The 27362-nt window shown below is 26.2% G+C and overlaps 1 protein-coding gene across 1 annotated transcript in view; it reads left to right on the top strand.

The window, feature by feature from the left end:
* Positions 1-27362, top strand: part of Gfrl (Glial cell line-derived neurotrophic family receptor-like) — a 338959-nt gene that overhangs the window by 295291 nt on the left and 16306 nt on the right. Inside the window, 7 exon segments of the mRNA XM_011503933.1 lie at positions 169-309; positions 1865-2070; positions 6969-7337; positions 13488-13552; positions 14102-14306; positions 15562-15707; positions 16103-16234. Coding sequence (XP_011502235.1) covers positions 169-309; positions 1865-2070; positions 6969-7337; positions 13488-13552; positions 14102-14306; positions 15562-15707; positions 16103-16234 — 1264 coding nt within the window.

Genomic DNA, 27362 nt, shown 5'->3' on the forward strand with positions numbered 1-27362 from the left:
AAAAAGTAATTATTTTTATATATACACAAATGCATACTGAGATATAAATTATCCACGACGTATTACAATTTTCACTCAGAATAGAAGTGTATAGAAAAATATTAGAATAGATTAATCAATAATCAATAATAATTGTCTAATAAAAAATCTCTTTCGATACTTTTTTAGAAAATCTGTGCTTAAGCGGGATGAGTGTATGTTAGCTCAAGCAAAAATACATCCAGTTTGTGCACAACGTTTCCCACTTGGATTGGAGACACCAAGCTGTGACGCACTGGCAGAAAATTGTCGTGAAGATGCCGCCTGCAGGTGAACTCTTGCACTCTTTATATTGATTTCATGAATGGCAGAGCATATTTATTTATATACATAAAAAAATATATATTAAAATTTTTGAGTAAAAGTTTGGCAACAAATTATTTTGAAAACAATCCGAAGGATCATATGATTTTCGTTGCATGACATACTCAACGTGAACGATTTTTTACTTACTATTATTTTCTAATTAGTCTTAATTATATTATATATAATTATATTTCATCACTACAATATATACAAAGAACGATCTACGAAAATACTAATTTTTTTGCACATTCTTTTTATAAAAATTCGAAGGTATTATAATATAATTTATAATTATATGACAATTACATAGATTATTTTATTTATTTTATCTTGCTGTACGATGCATTTATGTCATATATTCAATTGTTTGTGTATATAAATTTAATGTTATTTTAAAAGAAAACAAAGCTGAAATATTTAGTCTAAAATATTAAATCAATTTCATCATTTTTATTACGCAGATATTACTATGCCGTAATTATAAAATATGCAATTAAATTGTAAATTTTCGAGTAACTAGCGAGTAATTAATTGTTTTGTTACAATACAGATTTACAATTCAGTTATTGCTTTTTATTAACTTTTAACATTCATCACCGAGTATTATTGAGAAATTTGTTTTACCTTTATTAGCTGTAATCTGTAAATGTATATACATAATATGTGAAAATTTCATATAGACATATTAATCATTCTGTATAAGAATTATGAAGGATATAAAAATTCTAAAGGATTTGATTTTTTTCGAAATTTTGTGAATGTGGATTTTTGTTAAAGGAAAGAAATTTTTTTAATATAAGAAGAAACGATGAAGGATTCCAAAAAGTGAAACGGAGAATGAGCAAAAAGATTGAGACCAAGAAAGTGCATGAAATATGCGCGAATAAATTTTTCTCGCCCGTCCATGCATGCCAATGATTAGTATTAGTTGAGTAATTTAAATTTCGAATTCTTCATATATTTTCGACTACCTTTTGCTTGTTTTTTACGAAATTTTTAATTTTCATTAAACTTTTAATATGAATGTATTGCATTTAGAAAACTTGATGGAAATACAAAATTTTAATTATTTCAATTATGTTTCAATAAGGCATAACTCTAAAATTGAAATCATATTTGAATTATCATATATTTCATTTTTAAAGAATTATTTCGATTAATATCTTCTTTATTAATTTTTTTTTTTTTTTAGAATGCTTTATTACAATTCTCTCTCTCTCTCTCTCTCTCTCTTTCCCTTTCTCTATCTATCTAACTATCTCTGTATATATGTATATGCGAATAGTGAATAGATATATTTAAGCTCGAGTGATGTATATTATGAAGAATAAATATTTTGAAAAATCTGTAAATTCCATGTTCGTTTTGATTAACTAAGTCATTTCCATGATGGTAAGGCTCTAGATCGACTAGACTCTCATCGAGTCCATCCTCGCTTAAAACAAAAAAGCATAGCAAACTAATTAATGATACCACTCATCTTCTTGGAACTAATATAAAAATAATTGCTTGTGTGAAGGGCGAAGCTGGAGCATTACGAGCAGAATTGCTCAGTGGATAGCGTGACGAAGAAGTGTGCGGGTCCGCCTCAGAGCTGCCGAACGGCTGTGCTGGGGATCCTGGGCACGGAGCTCCGTTCCAACTGCATCTGTAAAGGCGCGGACGTGTCGCCGCTTTACGAATGTCTCGGATGGCAGCGTCTTCTTTGGGTCAACCTCTGCGTTGGTAAGCATTTTCACTAATGGGCAACAATTATTGCTTGAGGATGTATATCTATCTGAATGGAGTTTGTCCTAGTCCCGTATTTAGAAGATCCGGTCTTTTTAAATTGAAATAATAATTAACATGCAACATATAGATTTTCGAAGATTTTTCTCACTTTAAAAAATAGCTTATTAATCAAATAGATCATAAACTTATTTTGCATGTCATCTGAAAAATTTGAATTGGGTTACCAAATTATTACTTTGATTTTTGCGTGGGTCCATCTATCCGTCGATACAATGTGTAAATTGTTTTACTTTTATCGATATATACATATATATTTATTTATTTAATATGTTTATTGGATGTTTAAATTAATAATTTACGAAGTATCTTGGGATTTAAGAAGATTATTCGCAATTGCAATAATTTAGTAGAAATATCTTTTAGAAATAACTTGAATCTTCAGTTCACTTACCGCGATATTTTAAATTTAGTTCATTCGGTTATAATATTAGTATATGCGTAATTGGTTTATTCGAATTTATATATCTTGGTTTGAACTAAATCTAATCTATTTAAATTAGCATTACAAGCTCGACAAAAGCCCGATTAAGCAGTAATCGAGTCAAATCCAAGTTTGATTTCTACTTTACGTAAAAATACTTAGTATATTTAAAGTATTATAACATAATTGATAGAGAAATATTACTCTAAATAATTAATTATATTAAATTATTTTCATCAGATTTAATGTCTAAATCTAAGTAAATTTTTCTACGTAATATTGATTTGAAATTATTATATATTTTTAATTATAAACTGAAGAAAAATAAATTCGAGAATGGAACAAATTTTGATTCGAGATTTTTAAATGACCCGCCATAATCTCCAGTCAATATTCATCTATTCCAATGTGAATACATATTGATGCGAACATTAGGGCAAGCAAATTCCCTTATAAACTTATAAAAAACAAAAAAAGTAAAATACTACGAGCAATTCGATATCGGTAAAAAAGAAAATTAACTAATCATTGACTAAGCTCGTGCAATTTCGGTAGTCGTTGAAAGAAAAGCAATAGTAGCAATAGTATTCGAAATCTGAGATTCTGAATACAAATTTCTGTGTGAGCGAATTCAAAGAATTTATACAATATTATCCTCGCTTGTCGTCCCTGCTCTCGTTATTTCCTTGTCCTTTACACTTTTCCGTTCCAAAACTGGTTTGCTCGAAAGCTCAGCAAAGTATATAAGGGCAGCAGACTTGCTTTACTCGAGTGTATCGAAGCGTAATGTGGACGCTCGTAAAGTGGTAAACATCGAAGTGTATCTGTGAAGTGCCAGTAAAGTCGCGTGTAGGTGCGCAACGCAACCCGATAAACTCTCTCTCTCTCTCTCTCTCTCTCTCTCTCTCTCTCTCTCTCTCTCTCTCTCTCTCTCTCTCTCTCTCTCTCTCTCTCTCTCTCTCTCTCTCTCTCTCTCTCTCTCTCTCTCTCTCTCTCTCTCTCTCTCTCTCTCTCTCTCTCTCTCTCTCTCTCTCTCTCTCTATCTCTCTATCTATCTATTTATCTATCTATCTATCTATCTATCTATCTATCCATCTATCTTACCTCCATTTACTTTACTCACTGCTTTCTTATCTATCTATCCATCTCTTATCATTTGCCGTCTCTTTATCCACCTTTCTCTTATACGTAATCTCGTGGGCTTACCTCGTCTTCGTTACCGATGTTTTATTTTGCTTTTTTTCTGTCTTTATTTCAAGACCAATCCGGGCACTAAGTTTCAGGGCATTTGCGTTTGAAGTGCAGGTTAAGCATGGCTCCAAATTAGTATGTTTTATTTTAATAAAATAACGTATTTTATACAACTTCTCGACTGAGTACACGTAAACATTTATTTGATCCATCATTAAAATGCACTTCTGCTGTATTATTCTACAAAGGAAATAAAAATACGTATAACTTATTTAGTTTTACGAAAATCTATTTGGAACACGAAGTTAATTAATTTTGTTGAAAAGGTATAAAAATAGTAACGGTTAATTTATATATAATAAATTCATACATATACTATTATTTTTCTACGTAAAGTCATAACTGTACAATATAACTATCTAGAATAACATTTATTTTATAATTCATTCATTTTAAATAGTTGATATGGTCACTTTTATCCATAATTAATTGTCATCAACAGAGTATGTTAAAATAAATATTGTATAATAAATAATAATAACGTTGTATTTCATGATAATAATAACAGATGTTCTATAAATTGTGCAATATTTTATTTCTATAAAAAACAAAAATAACAAAAAATTATTAAAAAAATCTTTAATGCAAAATTTGATCAGATATTTATAATTAATCACGCATAAATGATTTAAATAGGAAAAGAATGACAGACTAAGAGAATACTCGTCGTCGATATGTACTCGTACAGCCTAAAATAATTCTTTCAACTCACCTACGTTTCCTTTAATCACAAAAAGGTTTGCACACAAAGCTGTTTTGAAAGCTCTTTCGGAAAATTAAAAAAATTCTTTCTCAAATCTCTCTCATCCATGCAGGAAAGCAGAGTGAATTGTGAGAGAGAGAATTGTAAGTGAGAGGGGGAGCGAAGAGAAGAAAAATAGTTGCTATTTTCCAACTGAAAAGTTGAAATGAGTTCAGTACGCGGCCGATCGGTTTAACTGTGTCGAAAGTTACGGAGTCCAGTAAAATAGGAAAATAAAAAATCGAAAGAGGTTGTCAGTGAGTAAATGAAAAAAAAAGTAAGGCAAAATGAAGAAGATAGCGTAAAAGAACATCAGGATGTGATGGGGTTGCGGATCGGAACGGGACGGAGAGATTAAGCGGAAGTGAAAGAAGTACCTAGTAGACCTTTTATCGATCGTCCAGCTCGTAAAGCAAATTCTCCAAGCATATGACGCTCTGAAAGCCGCGAAACGTCGACAGTCAGAGGGTAGCGATAAATCATTTAGATACCAAGGAATAGCAAGTGAAAGACCGGGGTTGGCGTATAACCTATAAAATAGGCAACAATCTCGTAGAAGATACACAGCTTCACAGGAAACATCTTCTTGTCGTATTTCAGAAAGTGACTAGATAACAAGGAAAGAAAGAAACAGATGCTAACGCGAGTATCGTTACCTGGTGATACCACATAGGTTTCGTTGTTGACCTAAATATGTCGCGATATTGAAAGCTAAGTATATTGAGAGATTCGAAAGAGCATTCTGTCTTTTATCAAATAGCTTTCATTCTTTTCATTACAATACTTTTTAAATCTTCATTTCCAGTAAATACAGATGTTAAAGCCACCTTTTAATATTGGACGATGAAAAAATACTTATCTAGAATACTATAATTTTTCAGATTTGAATATCAATATTTATAAAGAGATATCTTTTCATATTTCCATATTACGAAAATGTACATACTAAATTTATTATTTAATATATTTTATAATGATTGACATATTATATAATGGAAATCAATAATGGAAACTTTATAATAATAATTAATAATTAATAACTAATTTGAAAGTTACTTTTATATTGTAATTAGAACATTAAAGTTTAATAACAATTTTACTGTAATTTAAATTTTTAAGGTTTTCAAATATTTAATGTTCACATTTCTAAATGTATTATATATATATATATATATATATATATATATATAATTTTCTATCTCTTGATTGGTATTTAAGTTGTCCATATAATAGTTAAAAGTTAAAAGTGCATCAAAAAATACACTCGTACATGTTTACAAATAAATGATACAATAAACCGAATACAATATATTTAATAAAAGCAGATATTTTATATTTTGCGGTATCGTAGAAAATAGTCATAATAAAAGTTTGTTATAATCTGTAGCTATAAATAATGTTTCATTTTTACAGCAGCACAAGCTATATTCTTTTTTCACGACAGGTAAAATATATAAAAACTATATGCTCTTTTTTCTTCAAAAGATATCTGATTTTTACATGAAACTAACTGTATTGTACAGTTTTATACCAATTCATGGAATGAAAATTGTTTAAACAAAATGTATTTAAAGCCAAAAGATCGTAATGTACTTTGTTTTATAAGCAATTCTTATTACTATTGTATTTTACCATTTTTATATGTCCACTACGATAATATAAAATAAAATCATTTAATATATTGCTTTCTAGAAGTTGCGCTTTCTATAACTAAAATTTTACGATACGTACGTATGATGATGTACAATTTATCTTGTTTGCTATATAGTACATTTTTATTGCAGAAAATATACAGTAACGATTTACAAATAAAAAATCAGTACATAAATTAATGTTCCTTTCTTTTATTATAGTTATATTTGTTACAAAATTTTACCTTAAAAATTTGTTAAATCCTAAAATGAATTTTAAAACTTTTTATAGATTCAACTTTCCAATATCGATTTCTATTTCAGTATAATAAAGCCAATATAACTATTCAATTTTTTACATATACTGACAAAATCACAATTTATTCTGAACCAGTCATCCTATATTGTAATAAGTTATCAATTTCTTTTCTATATATCACGACATACGCAGAATAGATATATGCATGTCTTTAAAATTGCTAATAAATTTAATTAAAAAATGTTATTTGAATTACATCTATTTGAATAAAATACTTAAATGAAAGTAGGATGAATAGAATAATTACTTAATACATTAAATAAAACGTATTTGAAACAATTATAAAAACCAGGCTTCGTCAATTTCAAAGTTCAAACTCAAAATATTAAAGAATTTGATCAAGTTTAGAAATGTGAAATTTTACAGGGCTATGGATATTGTCACTAGAACATTTTGTTTCAAGGCACGGATGAAACAAGAATAGGACATTTTATTCATTAATTATCATCGTAAACGTTCCTTTTGCAGTAGAGGCACAAAAGGACTTCCATGCACGTCGTAATAAGCATCACGGTAACGACCAAACGACAGTCACGTCGATGATTTTGACGCAGCCGACATCGATGAGACAACCATTAGCAGAAATAGCGACACCTAGAGCCTCCCTCGTAGCAGCAACGAGCACCGAATTAATTGAGGTCGAGGAGCTTGTGTCCGAGGAAGTGGAGCAACTCGAGGATAACATAATACCGGACGTAACACTAAGGGAAACGGGGCAATCGAGTATCGGAGACACGACGACGAAGACGATTTCGGGTCCGAGCCCCCTACCAAGTACGACGAGCTCCAGCCCATCCACGATATCCACTACTACTATTATGAGTACACCACCACCACGTAAGACGCCTCTGATTTTTTATCGTGTATCATATCGTTAAAGTACCATATTGAATTATGGTTTAAGCGATGAAGTAAAAAATTACGCGATGTTTGGAAATAGTGATTTGCAAAAGATATCACGTGAGATTTTCCTTACATTCATTTGTAATATCACGTGATTAAATTGTGATTACTCTGCGTGGTAACTCGACCTAAATAGTCACGTCAAAATCATAATAAGGAAAGTTATGTTAGATTTTTCGGAAATCCTAAATATATTTTATTCATTATTTTATTAATTCTACGTATTAAAATACAATATATTTCATTTTTGCACAAAAAATGATATTCGATAAGATCAATTGAAATATTACATTTGAAACGTTAAATGATCGGGAAAGTATTAATTTCGAATAGAGTCAATTATAAGTTATATAACGCGTGTTTATACAATATTAAGAAATATTTATAGCCTAGTTTTTAAAGTTTTTAAAATAAAATATTAAAATTTTAGAAAATTTAATTTATATAGAAATTGTACTTTATTGTAACAAATCACTTTAATGATTTATTACCTAAAATAAAATACACCAATATATTTCATTTTATGACATTTTTATATGTACTTGGCAATTCGACATTTTCGTCAAAAATTAAAATTTCCAAATTAAAAATAAAAAGAGCACGAAGAATATTTGATGAAGTTATAGAATATATAATAAAAAAAAGTACAATTTTAGATTTGTGCAACAAATGTTTCTATTTGCAATTTATATCACCAGCATTGAATAAAGCAATTGTTTTTTAAATGAACATATCATTTTCTATTAATGTATGAATGAGAAATGTTTACAACTTAAAATAAAATCATCTATTTCAGACAAGTTACAGATTTTCATATCTACATTTAAAATGTCAATACGTAGTTGATGAAGAAGTATTCTTAATAACCGCAAAGACTTTTTACTTGATTATTATGTTATTATTATCATTTTCCTAGGTACCGACATATCTATAACCATTTGAATTACAATTTTTTAATATATTTGTAAAACTATTAATACATAATGATAATATATAAATATAAATAAATAGCTGTATGGTAATTATATTATTACAAACTTTTAAGTAAATTATAGTTGCTTACAATAAGTAAAGATGTAACTTCCACCGTAATTTTTGCTTTTCATCAGAAAATTAGCTCTTATGACAGTTTAATGTCAGATTGTCTTAAAATATAATGAAGTACTCTAGAATTATAATCGTTTTGCAAAATAAAAACATTAAAAAAATGACATTTTCAATTTTCTAAAGTATCTTAATTTTTAAAATATTAATGTTACTACTTTAGAATAATGTAAAAAAAATTAAAAAAATCCTTATCCTGAAACAATAATGATATAAAAATCAGATGAGTATTCTGTTCTTAATATTATCAAATTTATTTATACTCTTATTAGAAATTGTACATTCCAAATTTCTTGATATGAAAAAATTAATTTTTTATATACAAGTACTATCATAAAAAATAATTAATATCCACAATATTTTTCATTTTTCACAACTATCATTAAATTTCATAAATGATCGATGAATATCACTAATTATAGTTCTATACTTTCTTTATTAACATTTCTAGCGCAATTATTAATAAAAAATAAAATAACTCAATCGGTCGCTTTCGACATTTAACGAGAAGTTCATATTAAATATTCATTGACACTGCGTAGACTTTTCCAACATTTCGATTAATTTACAAATTTATGTAATATAATTAATTATTTCTATACATTATTTTAAGTCTTGCATATATTCTTATAAAAGTGTCGATATGCTTTTTATATACAACAATAATGTGTAACATTTACACTTGACGTTAAATAAGTTCTTATTGTTGCTTATATTATACAGAAACAATAACAAAATCGTTAATTATCGTTTTATCTACGAAAATAATAATTACACTTAAACAATCATATTTATTCGTAACATTTTAGATTAATATTACAAAATTTATACATCTACATACTCAACATGTTTTATGAAGATAAAAAGATTTAACTATTTCCTAAATAATAATGATAAAATAAATTACATTAAGAAAGGGTAAGATTAAATTCTAATAGTCGACATATCAAAAATTTTTAGCACACAGAAAATGTCCTACGAATGGCTTTAAATAACTTCTAGTACTTAGGTAAAGTTTGACTTTTGAAAATGATTGAACAAGCTTGAAAATTTAAACCTCATAGATGCTGGAATTTAGATATTGATTATATGAAACCTTTAGGATGTATTAAAATTTTTATAGATTTTTAATTAATCATATCTTAAGTTTATTGTTTTATATTATATATTGTATATAATATAATATATATTAGTATATAACATATGTACTAATATAAATTAAAAAAAAAAAAATATATATATATATATATATATATACATATACTTATACGATAAATAGTAAATATGAAGTTATTTTAAATTTTTGTAATGAGCATGGTATGTGTAAAAAGATTTTTAAGTACTTTATTAAGTTGAAAAACAAACATTAAAAAATTTGTTAAATAATTAATAGTTAAATGTTATATACATGCCCAATACTAATTTTTCAAGTACACGATTCTGGTTATGATCTTCCTACGTAAAATAGTAATGAACTATTTACCGAGTCAGTTTTTAATAAAGTTGAAGGTTTAATTTTAAGTTCTTTTGTTTCTAAATAATATTAAATATTAAAAATTATATTATATATTATAAAGAAATATAAAAATGTGTCAAAAATTTAGATTTATATATTTATTTTATTAAAATTGAATGGACAATTTTTCAATCAAAAATGTTTGTAACAATAATTTATATTTATTTCCAAAATATACAACTGCGAATACAACATAATAGACATAAATATTTGAAATAATATTAATGATATTTCAATTGTATTTATGGGTAGTAATTAACATAATATTAGTATGTACTAATAAATTTAAATGATTAGATATTTTACCATGAAAGTAAACACTTTATTTTAATAATATTATTGGAGTTCAAGATATTTTTAAAGAATTTCTTATATAATTCATAGAATATTTCTATATTAAATTAATTTATATATTGATGATTCCTACATATTCCTGTGATTAATTACTTTCGCTTGAAATTAAAGTTAACCATAAGTGTAGCCAATTGAATTAAGAAAATATATAAACCTATTTTATTTAGTGTATTGAATGGGCTCGTGATAATTTGTATTATAAAACTACGAGTCTAAATTTACATAGATTGCGTTAATCCAAAGAGGCATGAATCGCTTAGGCCGTGAAGCATCATATGATCAAAGAATTCGAAAGCCAATCGAAAGAAGCAAGAAAGTTCAGGCAATCGTTCCCCTTGACAGACTTGAAAATCTTGTTTGTTCGCTTCAATTCGCCTTTTTCTTCCAGCCTTTCCTTCTTTGGCGGCTTGTCAATTTTCCTGGCACGCGTTCAATCGCCGATTGTTCACTGCTCAACTTTTGGGGCTGCAGAAAAACGACTATGAAGCCATCTTTTTATCTTTTGAGCGTCTTATTTCTCTTTGTTATTATTGCTGAACTGATACCTTTATTTCTACTATTTCATAAAATAACTGCCGTAAGAATATATACTCGCGAAAAAATTAATTTCATCAAGCTGAATTGCATATCCACAGTGAAAATTCGATAATATTTAATTATTACGTCATAATAGGATACACAAAAAAATATAGAAAATTATCACATTTAATACAAATATTAGAAGAATACAAATAAAGAATTTAAAATTTAATCAAATAATTAATATAGAGCATAAATTTAAACGGTATCTTACAATTTGTAATATAATTAAAATAATAAATTTTGAATATATTTTATTGCGGTGATTAATTTATTTTAACAATATCGATCATTTTATTTTTATATATATTCGTATATAAGTTTTTCAATAATTACAATACTACTCTTGTATTAATATGAAAAATAAAAAAATAAAAAATTAAAATGTTATTGTTGTACATACTTTAAATTCTCATATTTATAATACATACAATATCTTAGAAAATTTCTATAGTTTGCGTAGTCCTCTAAATCAAGGAAAAAACAAATTTGTTTACTTCGTTCGATTTGTCACTTTATAGACTAATCCATCATTCATCTTCACCGGTAAATATAAAAATAACACGAAAAAAAGAGAATAAAACCATATAACATATGTTATATTTATTTTAAAGTGGTTGTCCGCAGGTGTCGACGTATGAGCCTTGGATCTCTCGATCGCCGCTAGCATTGTTGGCGACGTGCCGATTGTACTTTTTTACGCCATAAAAAAGACTAGAAAGAAAATGAAACGTCGCGTAGATTCGCAAATCAAACGAATAGGAATCTTATTGCTGTGTTGCGAATCCTTTGAATACCATTAAATCTACTCTCAAATTAATACGTCTACGGAAATTATTATTTACAATACATTGATATTGAGAATACATAATTTTTGCAAACTTCTGATAGAATAATAATTTTTCTATTTTTAAAATTTCAGCAAATGTATAAGATAAAAATCACATTTCATAGTTTAACGTTACTTTACTAAAATTATTGAAAAGTTTATTTTAATCTTATAAAATTGGATATCCATGATAAGAAATGTTAGTATTGCAACGTAGCCAATGAATAATATTTTATTTAAACTTTGTAGAGAAAATTGTAAATTATTAACGTCCATAAATTAAGAATCCGTGAATTATAAAAATTATTTCAATAAATTTTTTATTTGTTTATTATCGATTTTATATGTTCAATAGATATCTAATTATATTAAATCTTTTGAAATAATAGAAATCCTAATGTTTTACTATTATGAACTTTAGTTATTATTATAAACTAACGTAAACTATTATTAATATTAATCTTTCATACTAAATTACTATGATAAATGATAAATAAGCTTATATACCATATGATTGATATATATAATGTATGGAAAGTATTAAACAAAATACTTCGAATATTAAATTCAATAAATTCAAATAAGTTTATTAAAATATTTTTTATATAAATGAATTCATTAATAATTTCTCAAATATAATTGAACGTTATTTTTTCTGTTGATTTCTATAATCAATTGTCAATCTAATGTACGGTCAAAATAATGTAAAATACTGTTATTTAATAAAAAATATTCATTATGCTTAAAAGCAGTTGTGTAACCCACATATATACAATCATACAAATTTTTAATCTAGTTCATATTTTTAACTTATTTTCATGATTATTTTCATTGTGTGTTATTATTTTTTATTATTTATTTTATTATTATTATTTCTAGTAGTAATAATTTTTTATTATATAAATTGTATATTTTATAAAGTAGAAAAAACTTATATTGATATTTCATTATTCTTCTAATATTAAATAAAGAAGTCATACCTTTATTACTGAACATACAAAAATGTAAATAAAAGATTATACACGTATAATAAGTTATTATACGCAGAAAAAATAAATTCAGGACTGCGTAGAAAATGTATTCCAAATCTAAATCTTGTTTTCCAAATCTAAAAATGTTGTGTTATTCTGTGAAATAATAACTATTTAATAAATTTCAAAGAGATTTTTTTTTCACAATTCCATAAAATCGATTATTTATAAGCCTATTATAACGTATAACAATAAAATAATTCCATATGGTATGTAATTTAATTTTCATAAAAAGGGCTGTGATGAAAAATGGTATAGACATCTATCAACGTTTTTAAAATAATTCAGAATGAAATTGTCAAAATATCCAAACATATTTTACAAAAAAAGAAAGATTAAAATATAGAATATTACAAAAGATAGATTAATCGCTAAGAGAAACAAAAATAAAAGAAAACGATACAAGGGTACAGACGTCTATACAGATACAATAAAGAACAGCAACTGAATAGAAGAGAAGCTAAAATTGGAAAAGCCACTTTACGAACAAAGCCAAAGGCGCAAGGTAGGCAAATGTTAGTTGTGGCCAACGGAAAACGAAGACAAAGAAAGAAAGAAAGCGACACGTCAGGTCTGAAAGTTGAAAAGCGCGCTTGCAAATAATACAGTTGTTCTCTACAACTAGTAAAAATGTTGTACTAATACGCATACAATTTTATTCGCTATTGCAGGCTTCTGTGTGGTTCAAAGGCCCCGCCAGTCGCCTCAGTATATCCGCGAGGGTAAAGGCAAAAGGGTGAGTACGAGTCGTAACATGTCCGATTTCTTCTTGGCCCTTCCGGCTGTGTAAACGTGCACGTTCCCGCATTTTTTTTTCCCGACTCGGCAGCCATCCTTCCAAGGCGACGAAGCGAAAAATCAGCTCCGATTCGTCTTTTTATACACTCGCCCCACTGGCCTTTTCCATATGTATCTACTGGGATTACTCGGATACATCTTGCTTTTCAGTACGAATAGCCCTATGCATGGTAGCATGCATTTTTCGTAATACAAACTTCGTTCCTGGAAAGTCTTTACAAAGTTCATTAATCCGATTGAAAGATTATTTTTGCAACCATTTTTTTTTTTTTTTTTTTTTTTTTTTTTTTTTTTTTTTTTTTTTTTTTTTTTTTTATAGAGTCTAATAGTAAACTTATAATGATCCTTGTGAATACTAATGATCCTTGCCGCCCGTTACTCCGTTCTCTCAATTATCATAGACCTAGATCATTAAAATGCTTGCTGATATTAAAATGACTAGGTCATATGTGCGCACAGACTAATACTTTTACCTTTTTAACAACAGCTTTACCGAGATGACGAGCCGGAGTGCTCCGAGCTTTGCCAGTGCAGCGAGGGCGAAATCCTCACCTGTAACACGATCTGCGTAGAGTCGTCGCCCTGCAAAACCGACTTCGCATTCTACAATCACGCGGCCCCGGCTTATCAGGCTTACCGGGGTCGCTGCCTCTGCTACAGTGGCCGCTTCATATGCATGCGGCCCTCCCCCGGTAAGCACAACGGATAACTGCGTAAACGAGGAAAAGGGAGTCACACGTGCCACTGCGCTCTAATTAGTATTTATTATTCCCGCGGCCTTTGACGTCAAGTGCCCGACTGCTATATTTTTAGTTCCTTTAGAGCGCCTTCGGTAAAGTCGGCCTTTTAAATTGGCTGGCGCCGCAATGGCCTACTTCGATTCCATGTGCATTGATTGTATGTTAAAGTTGAGTCGGCTTAATTGACACTTCGAGATACGGCAAACGCATACGTACTATTGCGAAATACCTAATGGTTAACTTGCTCGTTGAGTGTGGTGCTCAATTTATTACTGTTTCTAATTTAAAAACTTTGATATACTGCTAATGTGATTGGATTTTCCAGGGCTTTTTATTGTAAATTACAAATGATGCGAAAATTAACGACATTATAACTTACTTAAAAACTAATTTAATTTATATTTGTCATAATAGTCATGGTTAATGTAATATTTAGTTATTATTTAATAATACATTATTTACTTAATCTTATTAACGATTGCTGTAATAATTAAGTAATACTATATTCAAAGCATAATTTATAGATAAGTCATAAATGGATGAGAATAATTTTTATGAGATTGATTATAAAACTACTCGATCGAGTGCAAACTCAAAAATTGAATTCGTAATCAAATTATGTTTTTTGTCTAATATGCTTATTTGAAAAATATTATTTCTTATCTTGTTTCTATTCTTACACAATATATACATAAGATAAGATTATCTTATAAATTTTTGTTTATTATAAAAATTATATACCAATTGAATTCTTATAAAATTAAATTATGCTACTTTATATAGAATATCTTTTAAAATACGAAAATTCAATTGATTTATCCATTTTATTTCATTCTTATTGCCAAAAAATTATATTTACATAATTATTAGAACTATGAATTACAAAAACAATAAAATATGAATATTTAAATGTAAAAATAGAAACAATAACCATAGATTGAAATAAAAATGAATTCATTATCTTTCAAATTATTTTCTATCAATTGCATTCCCTATGATAGCCGAAGTATAATACAAATAATCTAAGTTAACCGTAATTTTTTACTGTACACTTACTGCGAATAATATCTTGATTAAAATACCAACAATTATTTTAATTAAATTCGAAACTTAACTAATAAAATAAAAATAGCATATGTATAAATTTGAATTTGAATTTATTTAAATCGTTAAGAATGATCGAGTTATTTTTCAAAAATTTTGACAGATGCGTATAATATTCCACACGGAATCTTCATGTTTCTCGGCTACAGTGAAACAGACGAAAATCTGCTGAAACCTCACAATAACCTTACAGTAGTGGATGCTGTATCTTCTCTCGATAACTTTATGCGTGAGGAAGTTAATAATCAGGTATAAATTTTGTATTTTAAGTGTAGTTCTTTGCATGCATACTTAATGTACTTTTTAATATTCTAATAAAAAATTGTACAAAAATAATTGTATTTTATTCATTCGTTTTAAATTCTGATATTAAAGCATCACAAACTTGTAACAGTTATAAGGTCCTTCAAAGATCTATACATTAAAAAAAAAATGTAATTTATAAATCTTCGTAAATATTAAATAGACAATCTATTTAATAGAAGCCATCGTAATTATTATTCAGTACAGAATAAATAGCGTTTTTAAATTTTTAGTAATTTTCATTACATCTTGACAGCTTCACTTGTGTTATATATTTAGAATATTTTATAGTACTGTTAATTTATTGAATTATATTAAATTATATTTCATTTTTCACCTAGACAATATGCACACTTTTTCTCTACAACGTCACAAAGGAAAATGTGATTGCTGTTGCTCGGCTAATAACGGATAATAAATCGGCCAGCAATATCTCACAGACACAAACATTACAGTATCTTCTACGCGTAAAGGTGAGTATTCGTTCAAAAATTCAATTATAAAAATTATTTAAAATATAATTTTTTAATATAATATTACACATATTTTATGTGCGTTACTATGTGTGTGTGTGTGTGTGTGTGTATTTTGTGTGTAATTAAAATTTTTAAATTATATGAGAATTATATAAGAAAAGAAACTATTGTTGATCAAACAAAAAGGAGGTCGATTTTCGTTAGAATTGCAGCATAAATTGTCAACTCTGTAAAAACTTGTAATTCTTCTCATAATATAAATTATATTATATAGACTAACGATTTATTTTTCTGGATCGTGTTTGTGTTTCCTTAGATCTTGTTAAAAAATTAAAATACATATCTAGAATAATATAATTAAAAGAAATAATGCATAAATTCCAACGAATTTTTTTTTATTATAACTATCGGGACCATCTATTAACTAAAAATGATTTAAAATTATCAACCAGAATTTAATTATTTAAAGTTTAGTGTATTTATTTTTAAATTAATATAAAATAAAAACAGTCACTTAAAAATCGATTTAATAATTTTTTTTTTTGTTTCATGAAGAAAAGTTTTAACTAAAAAATCTCATCAATACGATAACAACAACCAAACTGTCATGAGAAAAAATGGTTGCTTTTTCAAACTACTCTTGATAAAATCATCTATATGAACATAATGAGTCAATACCTATCGCATCCTCTTATCATTCATTTATTTATATTTTTCGTTCTTTGAATATACATTTGACATTCGTTTATTGTGAGAATCGAAATTTTTCTCATTCATGAATAATTGACATGCGTGCGTTTTTACTTGAATTTCCTGACTATTTAATTACTCAGTAGGTCACAAATTAATATATTTTATAACTTACATAGTATTTTCTTATTATGTATTTAGTCATAAGTACTTGATCATACTTAAATTAATTTTCGAGCAGTGTAACTACTTTAATAAATGAATAGTCTCTACAATGAAAATACAACATACAAAACCTTACAGCACATATATATATATAACGATTTAAAATATTTTATACAGATTTCATTGATTTTTTCACAAAGTACAATTATTTTTATGCTGCTGCCATGTATGTTTTTTTACGTTTGGGAATATTTTTAACGTTTAATGAATTTAAAGTATGTTCAACTATTTGCATTGAAAAAAACTGTTAAAAAGCTTTTGTATATTATTAGTTCCCTGGGACTTTTAGAAACTTTATCAAATTATATATTTAAAGCATTTTCAATGATACGTATTAAATATCCTGTAAGTACTGTATCATTTGACACTATATTTCAAGATATATTATTGTAAAAAGTATTAAAATTATATCGATCGAAAGTACATAATTTATATTTTATCAATGCTTTCTCTTTAATATTTAAACTTCGTAAAATAAATAAAAACCTATTATAACTTCAAGTTCTCTATTTTTATTTTGTATTTTATATTATTGTGCCCGATAAAATTTCAACTTTCAATAAGAAAATTAATTATAATATTAATTTAGAATATTTTAAATTATAATAATCGAATTCTCAATTACAAACTAATTAATTACACGCCAAGTAATCCAATTAATATCGTCTATTTGCTGTGATTATAAGACATTAGATAACTATCGATAAACAAGTCAGTCTTTTTAACTCTTATAACATTGATTATTAATTTAATATATCAATTGTTTACTTAATAATTCAAAGAAAAAAACTCTACGCAATCTTATCATAGGTCGAAAAATCTATATAATATTAACCACGTTTTCATCTAATAATAGCCGTTATGAAAGCAACTTATATAACTATATATAGCTATACATACATATATATATATATATATATATATATATATATATATATATATATTAGATAGCTTGTGTGAATATGTGTACATATACTGTAAAAGAATTAAAAGTTATTTATATATATACAATCTTACTTGGACAACTGCTGACAATTATTCTTTACTTTCTTAAAAATTTAATATTTGTATTAAATATCATATAAGAATAATAGAATTGTAGAATGATAAAACGTGATGAGATTCATACAATACATATTTGTAATTATATATTGTACTAAATACAATAAAAATATTATGCCTATAAAATGATCCAATAATTAGTCATATTATTTACATAAACGCACAGAATTTAAGATATTCTTCCTCATTACATTATATATATATATATATATATCAAGTTTTTTCACAAAAATCAAGAACGTAATGTAATTTTCATATATTTCAAATATTTTTTATATATTTATTACCAATAAAATGAATTTATTAATTATAATTAATTTATAATGCCTTTGTTAATCTTTTTCATTTTTTGCCTCGTCTATATATTAGTATTCTCTATCATAACTTTAAGCTATACAGTAAATTTTGATTAAAACGTTGTAGCTATCGTTTCAGCTAAATTTTTTATTACCAAATTTCTTTTTCAACTTCAGTGATTAATTGATTGACCCAAATATCGTACTATATAAACAAAAATCAAAAATAAATTATTTTTTAATAAAAATACTTTATATTTTATTCTAAAATAATAATTATAATAATAAACGTAATAATAAATATAATAATAAATCTAAATCTAATAACACAAAATAAAAGATTTAAAATATTGCTACAAACTGTTAAAAGTAAAAAATTTGGTTAATACTTTGTAAAAATTTTACAGTACATTTATAATATTTTATTATTTTAAATCATTATTTAAAATAAACTGTAATTTAATTAATATAAAATTAATATAAATTGACTATCAATTAAAAGATTGAACTACAAAATCTTTGCAATAAAAAGTGAATAAAGTAAAAAAGCCTGTTTAAAAATTTTTTATAATTTTTTTTAGTAGTTGCATAAACTAAAATTTCAGAAAGTTTTTAGTGTTTCGTTTAATACATGTTTTTTCATTATAATTAATTATCTCTTTTTCAATAAATATTACAATTCAGTATTGTTAAAATAAGCGTCTGATCTTGGAATTTGTTTATTTTTGAAAGAGAGCTTTCATGTTCTAATGTTCTGTGTATGATAAACGCGTAAAGTTGCACCACATCTTAAGGATTCAAAGGAATCAGTGATCTCCTGTAAAACGAAGGGATTCTTATATTAAAGATCTGCTATCTGCTCATATTGCTAGAATCAATGTTATTATCTTATTCAGTATCGTTAGCTGTCCCATTATCATTCCATGAAAATGATGGATCCTTTGGCTTTCCTCGAGTTTCAGAATTCAGATTCTTTGATTTTTTCCTTGGAATGCATATTATTGTATTTATTATTGTATGATATATTTTTTTTATATGCATATTTTTTTTTTACACTATCTATATTTCAAATCTATTAAAAGAGATAATTATCTATTTCCAGTTTCCTTAATTCTTCACCTTAATTGTTAAATAATCTCTCTATTTATTAATCCACATATTAAATAATACTAATTATTATTTCTTATTCATTTCGAAATTTCATTCAATGACAAAATTTCTATTTTAACTTTTACATTTAAAACTTATAAGTTTTATTTCAGATATTTATTCTTGGTTGATACATTAGTTTAAATAATTTTAGTTCTTAAATTTTCATTCACTGTACGTTAAATATCACTTTTTACTAATCCATATTCTTTTATTTGTATTATTTGTATTATATGTATTTATTTTTTATAACATCTGTTCTTCATTCTTTATAATTTCTCAAATATGATTTTATTATGAATTCAAATAAATTTCTATAATGGAATAAAGTTTAATATTCTCAATTTTATTATTCTGTTACCCATGTCCTCGAATCATTAGAGTCGCTTGGAAAAGTTTTAATACTAATTTAATTCTATTATGTAGTAAGTATTTATCAGATTGTATTTATATACACTATTATTGTCTGTTAATAAAATAATATCATTTCTTATTATCATCTTAAATTACCATTATTTTGCTTATTATATGTTTTTAAACTATATTTATCATATACATTATATATCTTCCTACAAAATATTATGATTCAAAACATTATTATAGCCTCAAGACATTGTATGCGTTTCTTTTTTTGTGACTACTCTAAATGCTTTTACTGTAAAGAAACTATGATATTTGAGAAATTTCTATTTTTATTCTCCATTGATTTCTATTTAATAATATTTAGTAATATTGATGATTATATTTAGTAAATGAAGGATCTACTTCGATTGACAGCAATACAAAACTGCGTTATCTATATTAAATATATATATATATATATATATATATATATATAGATAATTTATAGTATTACGAATTTCAATTACCAGTTTTGAATTTTAATAAACTATCCACTGCTACATTATACATTTTTATTTAAAAGTTGATAATTCGTATTCCCTCTTAAATCCATTATGAATTGATTATAATGATTTTTTTCGTTACATTTTGAATAGATGATGACCGCAAGTATTTCACATTCTTTATAAAGTATCACTGTAATATATAATACTAAATCTTCTTCATACCAACTTAAAGAAAATTAAATCTTTAATATAAAAACATCTTTAACAATATGACATTTCAATAAGATCCATCAACACAAATAACTCATGCGATATTACGTTTTCAGCTCGATGTAAAAATTACTTACATATAACACACGACGGATTAAAAAAATCTCATTGAAACTCTTCCACATGATGCATACCCATTTTATTTAAGGTTGAGGGTGTGATATATGAAAGAGCTCCCCCAATATAAGTGCCGCATGCGGTTAGTCGTGGGGTCGGTAAGTCCACTTGATTGGCCCGAAATCTGACCTCGACTACTACGACGTGCCTTCTCGGGCTGCCGGGTTGATCGAAAAAGACGCCAGACCAAGAACGAGGCAATAAATGAAATGAGCTTCTCTAATCTCCAATAGGCTCCATCCACATTTCTTCCACAACTATATTCCACATCGCGATTTCATTTCCCTCTATCTCTTTATATCTACTTCTCTCTTGCCTCGATTTCTATAGGGTCATCGTTAATCGAACATCATCAATATTCTAAAAAATAGTTGCCGTTGCAGGAAGTTTGATGGAGTTCAATTTTTCGTTTATGTAAAAATTTTTGCGCAAAAAAAGGTAATAGATACACTATTTATGTGAATTTAAAATAGTAGGTTGTAAAGAATTTGGCGTATAGTTGAATAAAATGAAATATATCTTTAGCCTAAAAGTATTCCAATTATATTATTTACAAAGCAGCTATGACAATATTTTGTAATTAAAAAATTTCATTTCTGACTCGGTAGAAAATAAATCTTGACGGTATAGCATGGAAAATATAATGCATATAAACAGTAATTTTTTATTTCTTCACTCTACATAAAAATAATAAATTTTTATATGTAAAAGAAAAACAATATTTTGACTGGACAACTCCAAATAAGTAGATGCGTAAACCATAATACAAAGAATGAATGAAACACCTGAGAGGTGCAATGAGGATATGGAACATGCGATAAAGATCGTTTGGGAGGTTATTACTCTCTATCAATTAAGATTTTCTTTCAAACTCGAATGAAAAATGAATGCAAACGATACTCGTTTTTATAAAGAATTCTAATTTGAAAATAAACATTTTTTAATACGTTATCATTTTTATTATAAAAGAAATTAGCAAACAATACAGGGAGTATTCCGTACATAAATACTTGTATATTTATATTAAAAATTAGTCAATCTAATATTTAAATATATGTCTTTTGACTGTATTTCTGTAATATCAGTTTCTCATAAGTAAAATACTATTTAAGTATCATTTGAAAACATTTTCTTTAAAACTCTATAAAAACGGTAATATAATGTATTTATTAGCTAAACAAATTGAAGTGAGATTAAAAATTTGCATAATTAGATTTTAAAGATGAATAAATTCATAATATTTATAAAATGAATGGTATTGAACATATAATAATAGTCAAATCACTTATATATAGATGATCATTATAAAAGTCTATTTATTTTTAAATATACAATTTATCATGAAGAATAAAATGATAAAAAATTATTTTATTATTTTTTACAAAAATGTTTTAGTTACATTAGTAATTAAGTTTAAAAATTTTTAAGAAAAATTTATGGCAAACTATAGATACTGACATTAATTATAAGCTTTCATAGGAATTAAAATTAAATTTGTCTACACTATAAAATCAAATTCCTAAATAAAAATTGAAAAGAAAGTAACATATTCCCTGTTTAACTTTTACTGTTTCAGATGTGAATTTTTATATTTAAAAAAAATTTCTTTTTAAATAATCAAAACAAATCCTCTTAATAGGAATTACTTACACATAAGTAATTGAAGGATTGTTTTCATTTGTTAAAGTAATTAGTAAGAAATTTCGTAAATTGAAGAATTTTTCTAAACTTTATATCGATCTTTATAACTTAAATGCTACTACGTAGCTAATGCAATAAGTCATGGATCGATGGTTTCAAGTGTCTATAAAATGACTAATTATTTACTATTATCTCCAAAAGAAATTCAGCAAAGTAGAAAGGGGTTTAGAAAAAGACAGATAGATTGGAGGAATATTTAAAGTATGATAAATCAACGATCCTCGGGAGTACGGGCCAGCATTGGAATTGGTGAAGAGGCAGCGTCGCTGAATCCCAAGGGGGCGCTGTTAAATTTATGAAGGTGAAAAAAGCAAAGTTGGTGCACACGAAAATACACTTTTCTACGTCACCTTGGCACTGGACGCACGTTGGGGAAAACTTTACTAATATAAAAAGAAAGAAAACTCTGTTCACGCATAATCATTCGTTTTATTACAGCTGTTCTACTTTCTTTTGTTATCACATTTTTTTATATTTATCTTAATCTATGAATGATTCTTTTATTTTGAATGTTTAACAATTTCCTTGTTTCTCTCACCTTTCGTGGCTTTGAACAGTAAAATGCAAATGCTAAAGGGCTTTTACCCTATAGCCAGACTAAGAAAAGTAGTATGTAAAATATTTTAGTAAAAGAGAATATTTACAAAGAGCATCGCAATGAAACGTGAATTCAATTCTTAAATAATAATTTCATATTATTAATGAATTTTATTTACACCGAAATCATTTCTTTTAGAAATAATAATTTATTTATATGCAGTTAATTATTATTATTTTCATTGAGAATAATTTAAGTATTTATAATCTTTCATCTATTATTATAAGAATGAATCAATTTCTAGTTTCTATTTTGTCAATATCTTATAATCAATCTCATAATAATATACAGTCAAATTTGAGATTTTCATATGTACCATTAAAATTATAAACTGAAAAGTATAACACCAACTTCTTTAATAATTTCGTATTTATAAATATATATTTGTTTATTAATTCGTTATATTAAGACGATGTAGAGGCAAACAATATAAATATATTTATTTACTGCAAATATTGACATGAAATCACTAAAAAATTTCGTTGATATGCTATTGAAACATACACGTGAATCCATATATATATATATATATATATATATATACAAGTTAGTACTAAATGGCAATTGAAATCGATCGAATGAAATAAATCGAAGGCAGCAGATAAGCGGCGAATAGAAAGAGAAATACAAGAAAAAGTGTTTTCCAAAGGAATTAAAATAGAGAAAAATTTACAGCAGATAGATTTCCGAAAAGAAATTGGTGCGATCTCTATGATTACGTTTCTCCAACAATTCAGGATGCACGTTGATAACTGAATTAACACTTGAGGTTTTATTAATGATGAACGTTCACTTGACTCTTTCTCAAGTTAATTTTATGTCTCCTTACATAACGTATAGTAATAATTATTTATAATAGGACGTAATATGATAAAAATCTCAAATGTCGAGGCTTTTAATATACATATATTTATAGGATTTATAGTTTACTAATCGAATATTGTTCAGAAAAATAAATAAATATGCCGAAGACAAATTATTATAAAATATTATTATATACAATTATTATATAATTAGATTCTTTGTTAATCATAATTTAACTAAACATAAAACTACATTATAAATGATAATTAAGAGCAATGCAATTATAATTTCATTAACATATTCTTACTTTAATATCTTCTATTATTTTTCGATATCTTGATGTATAAAAAATTAATAAGATTATTTAAAAAGTTAACAACTAATAAAATTATACGAATTAGATTGAGTCTTATGTGTAGTTATACTCATGTAACTTTATTTATCTTGTATATTTAACATATAACCATAATATTTGTTAGATATTTGCAATAGATGAACTTCCCTCGTAACTTTTCCATATAAGTTCTAAGGTTTCGATGGCTTTGCGACACAAGATCTTAGATTGTTAATTGGCGTACTATAGCTTATTAGCTTGATATTAATTTAATTGGAATAGGAATTGCTACAGCATTCTGAATATATAGGATACTCTATACTACATACTAAGAAGCTGTAATAATACATAAAAAAATTAATACTTAAAATATCATCATATTATTTATAAAATATTTGAAATATATTAGAAATAGATTTTCTGTTATTTTTATTCTTAAATAAAATATTTCTTATTAAAGGAATGATAAGTGAATGAATTATCAATTTTTTAAATCAGTTTATTCCATATTTTATTTATTTTTAATTTTTTTTTTTAATTATATTTTAGTGTATTTAATATATTTCGTCTGTAAAATTGAATAATAATAAGTATTGTCATTAAATTATACTTGAAATTTCATGTTATATTCTTTCGATAGGGACATGGTTCATATAAATAATAAATAATTCTAAGACTTGTTAATAATTTTCTTGCGACTAAAACTTCCACAATAAATACGCTGAATTAGCAATTACTTAATTATTCAGAGCCGTTCATTAATTATAAGCGTATTGACTATCAAGTACAGCACTACTATAACATAGATTATATCATGGAGTAAAAGGCAGAATGAAAAAAGTAATGAAATGCGAAAAATAGTCATACGAAGCTCACGGTATCGACGAATAAATTAATCGATGAAGAAAATATGAGAATGAGGCAATGGTATAATAATAATTGGACTAGTCGCCAGTAAACGGCCAAAACATAATAGCAAAGGTATTCTTCAATATATGTAGAAGTATTATATGCAATGAAATGATAAGTGACGGTCATGATAGGTGAAAGGATAAGCGAAGGAAGATCGATACTCGTGATGCGGATGTGGAAGCTGCGCGTGGCACCTTCATTGGCCTTATGCCAGTTGTGCGCCTATCATTGTGGAACACCTGCCGCTCGCATTTGCCTTCTTTCGAGGCTTTCGCTGATCCGTGTTCTCCGACTGGCTTTTTTCATCCGCATCGAAAGGTGTATGGTTACGCGAGCGACCGAATATGATTATTCGCTATTTGAGACGGCCTCTTACCTTTCCTTTTGCGATCTAATTGCCAAATACTAGGGATAACGAGGAACGGTCTTTTGTGAAATTAGTGAAGCGCTTTACAAGAATATTCAAATATTTTTTTAACGAGGGCGCGCTGTATTTCTGTTGATAAATTTCAGCTTCTTATTAAAATTATACAAAAATTTTGCATCTGAATACACATAAAATATACTTATAGATTGAAATTATGTCATATATCTTTTGCTGCGAAATCCTTTTGCGGTATACTCTATACTCATCTACGAATAAATTGGAACTTTTAGTTAGATTATAAGTTGTTTTGGACTATTGTTAAAAAAAAAGAAAGCAACAATCATAAAAATCACAAGATTGAAGTATCGCATGCTAATTTGTTTTTCAAATATATAATATTTCAAATATCTTTTTTAATTTTTACGCTGAAATAATTCATAACCTGAATTTACTATTTGAAGTTACTCAACTAGAATATATTTCTTTATATAAAATAATTAATCAGCATATCCAACTTTATAAATTCAATTTGTTTCTACAATTAATTCAATATTCTCTTGGTTCCAATGTCAGTAATGTCTAAATTTGTTACTATGCTGAGTACACGTTTAAGAACTTTTATACGTTGTTAAATAAATTTATACCATTATTAAAGTAGAGTAATATGTTAGCGTCATATTATATGTTTATGTAATCTAAAAAATCTTTTGAGCAACTCTTTGAATCAAAGTTCCGGAATTGGATAGTTAATGAAAATAGACTCACTATATCCGAAGTAGAAGACCTGCTAATAATCTCTTACCGTGGGTGCGAACTATATGATAACGTGTTAGTTGAAGCATTGAAACAGCAGACAGATTGTTTCTGGAATATCTCTATTCTATGTAAGCTTAAGCATATTATCTAGTTGTGATAACACCGCATATCGCTATGACAATTCAACTTCCCTATTATCTTAAACACATATAAATATGCTCAAAACTAATATAAACTCACGAAATATTTTTAAAACGAGCACAAGTATTTAGTAACATTATGTTTAGTTGCGATCATTCTTTAATAATTATACAAATTGGTAAGCTCGATTTTTTTGAAAGGAAATAAAAGTAAATTATTATTTTAGAAGTAAGAGCCATGATCGTCATATTATTGTTACAAGGAAACTTTAGATTCATTAAAGATAGTAAGGACGTTATTATCTTTTTTCAATAATAACACTAATTTCTCTTTCATAAAATAGATACATTTTTTCAAAGACTGTTAATATAGTTCTAATTATCTGCTGTTGTAATTTACAAAACTATTAAAAGAGTTAAAAAATTAAAACCGAATTATTTCTAACATATCATTCGATCTGCTAATAACTATTTGTTTCAAAATATATTTGGATTGTGTTCTGGAATTGTATATAAACTACTCCATTTATATCATTTAATTTTCAAAATTTTCCAACTATTTCATTATTTCAAATATCCTACAAATATACAAATTTACCATTTAAAATAAACTGGAAATATTTAAATTTCCAAAGTTTATTAACGAAAATATAATTTTTTCTTATATTTCCATTTTATATAATAACCAGTTGTTTACTATTTATAGTTTTTTTATCACTATAAGAATATTGCTACATAAGAGTTTTTTTGATAACAGTTATTATATTAAAATGATTTTTCTTTTTTTTTTAATTATTCAATACTAATTCTTTTGTTATTCTACATTTAATTACAATAGCGCAATGTAAATACAAAT

This window comes from Ceratosolen solmsi, unplaced genomic scaffold (assembly GCF_000503995.2).
Source record: "Ceratosolen solmsi marchali unplaced genomic scaffold, CerSol_1.0 scaffold10, whole genome shotgun sequence".
Classification (NCBI taxonomy): Eukaryota; Metazoa; Arthropoda; class Insecta; order Hymenoptera; family Agaonidae; genus Ceratosolen; species Ceratosolen solmsi.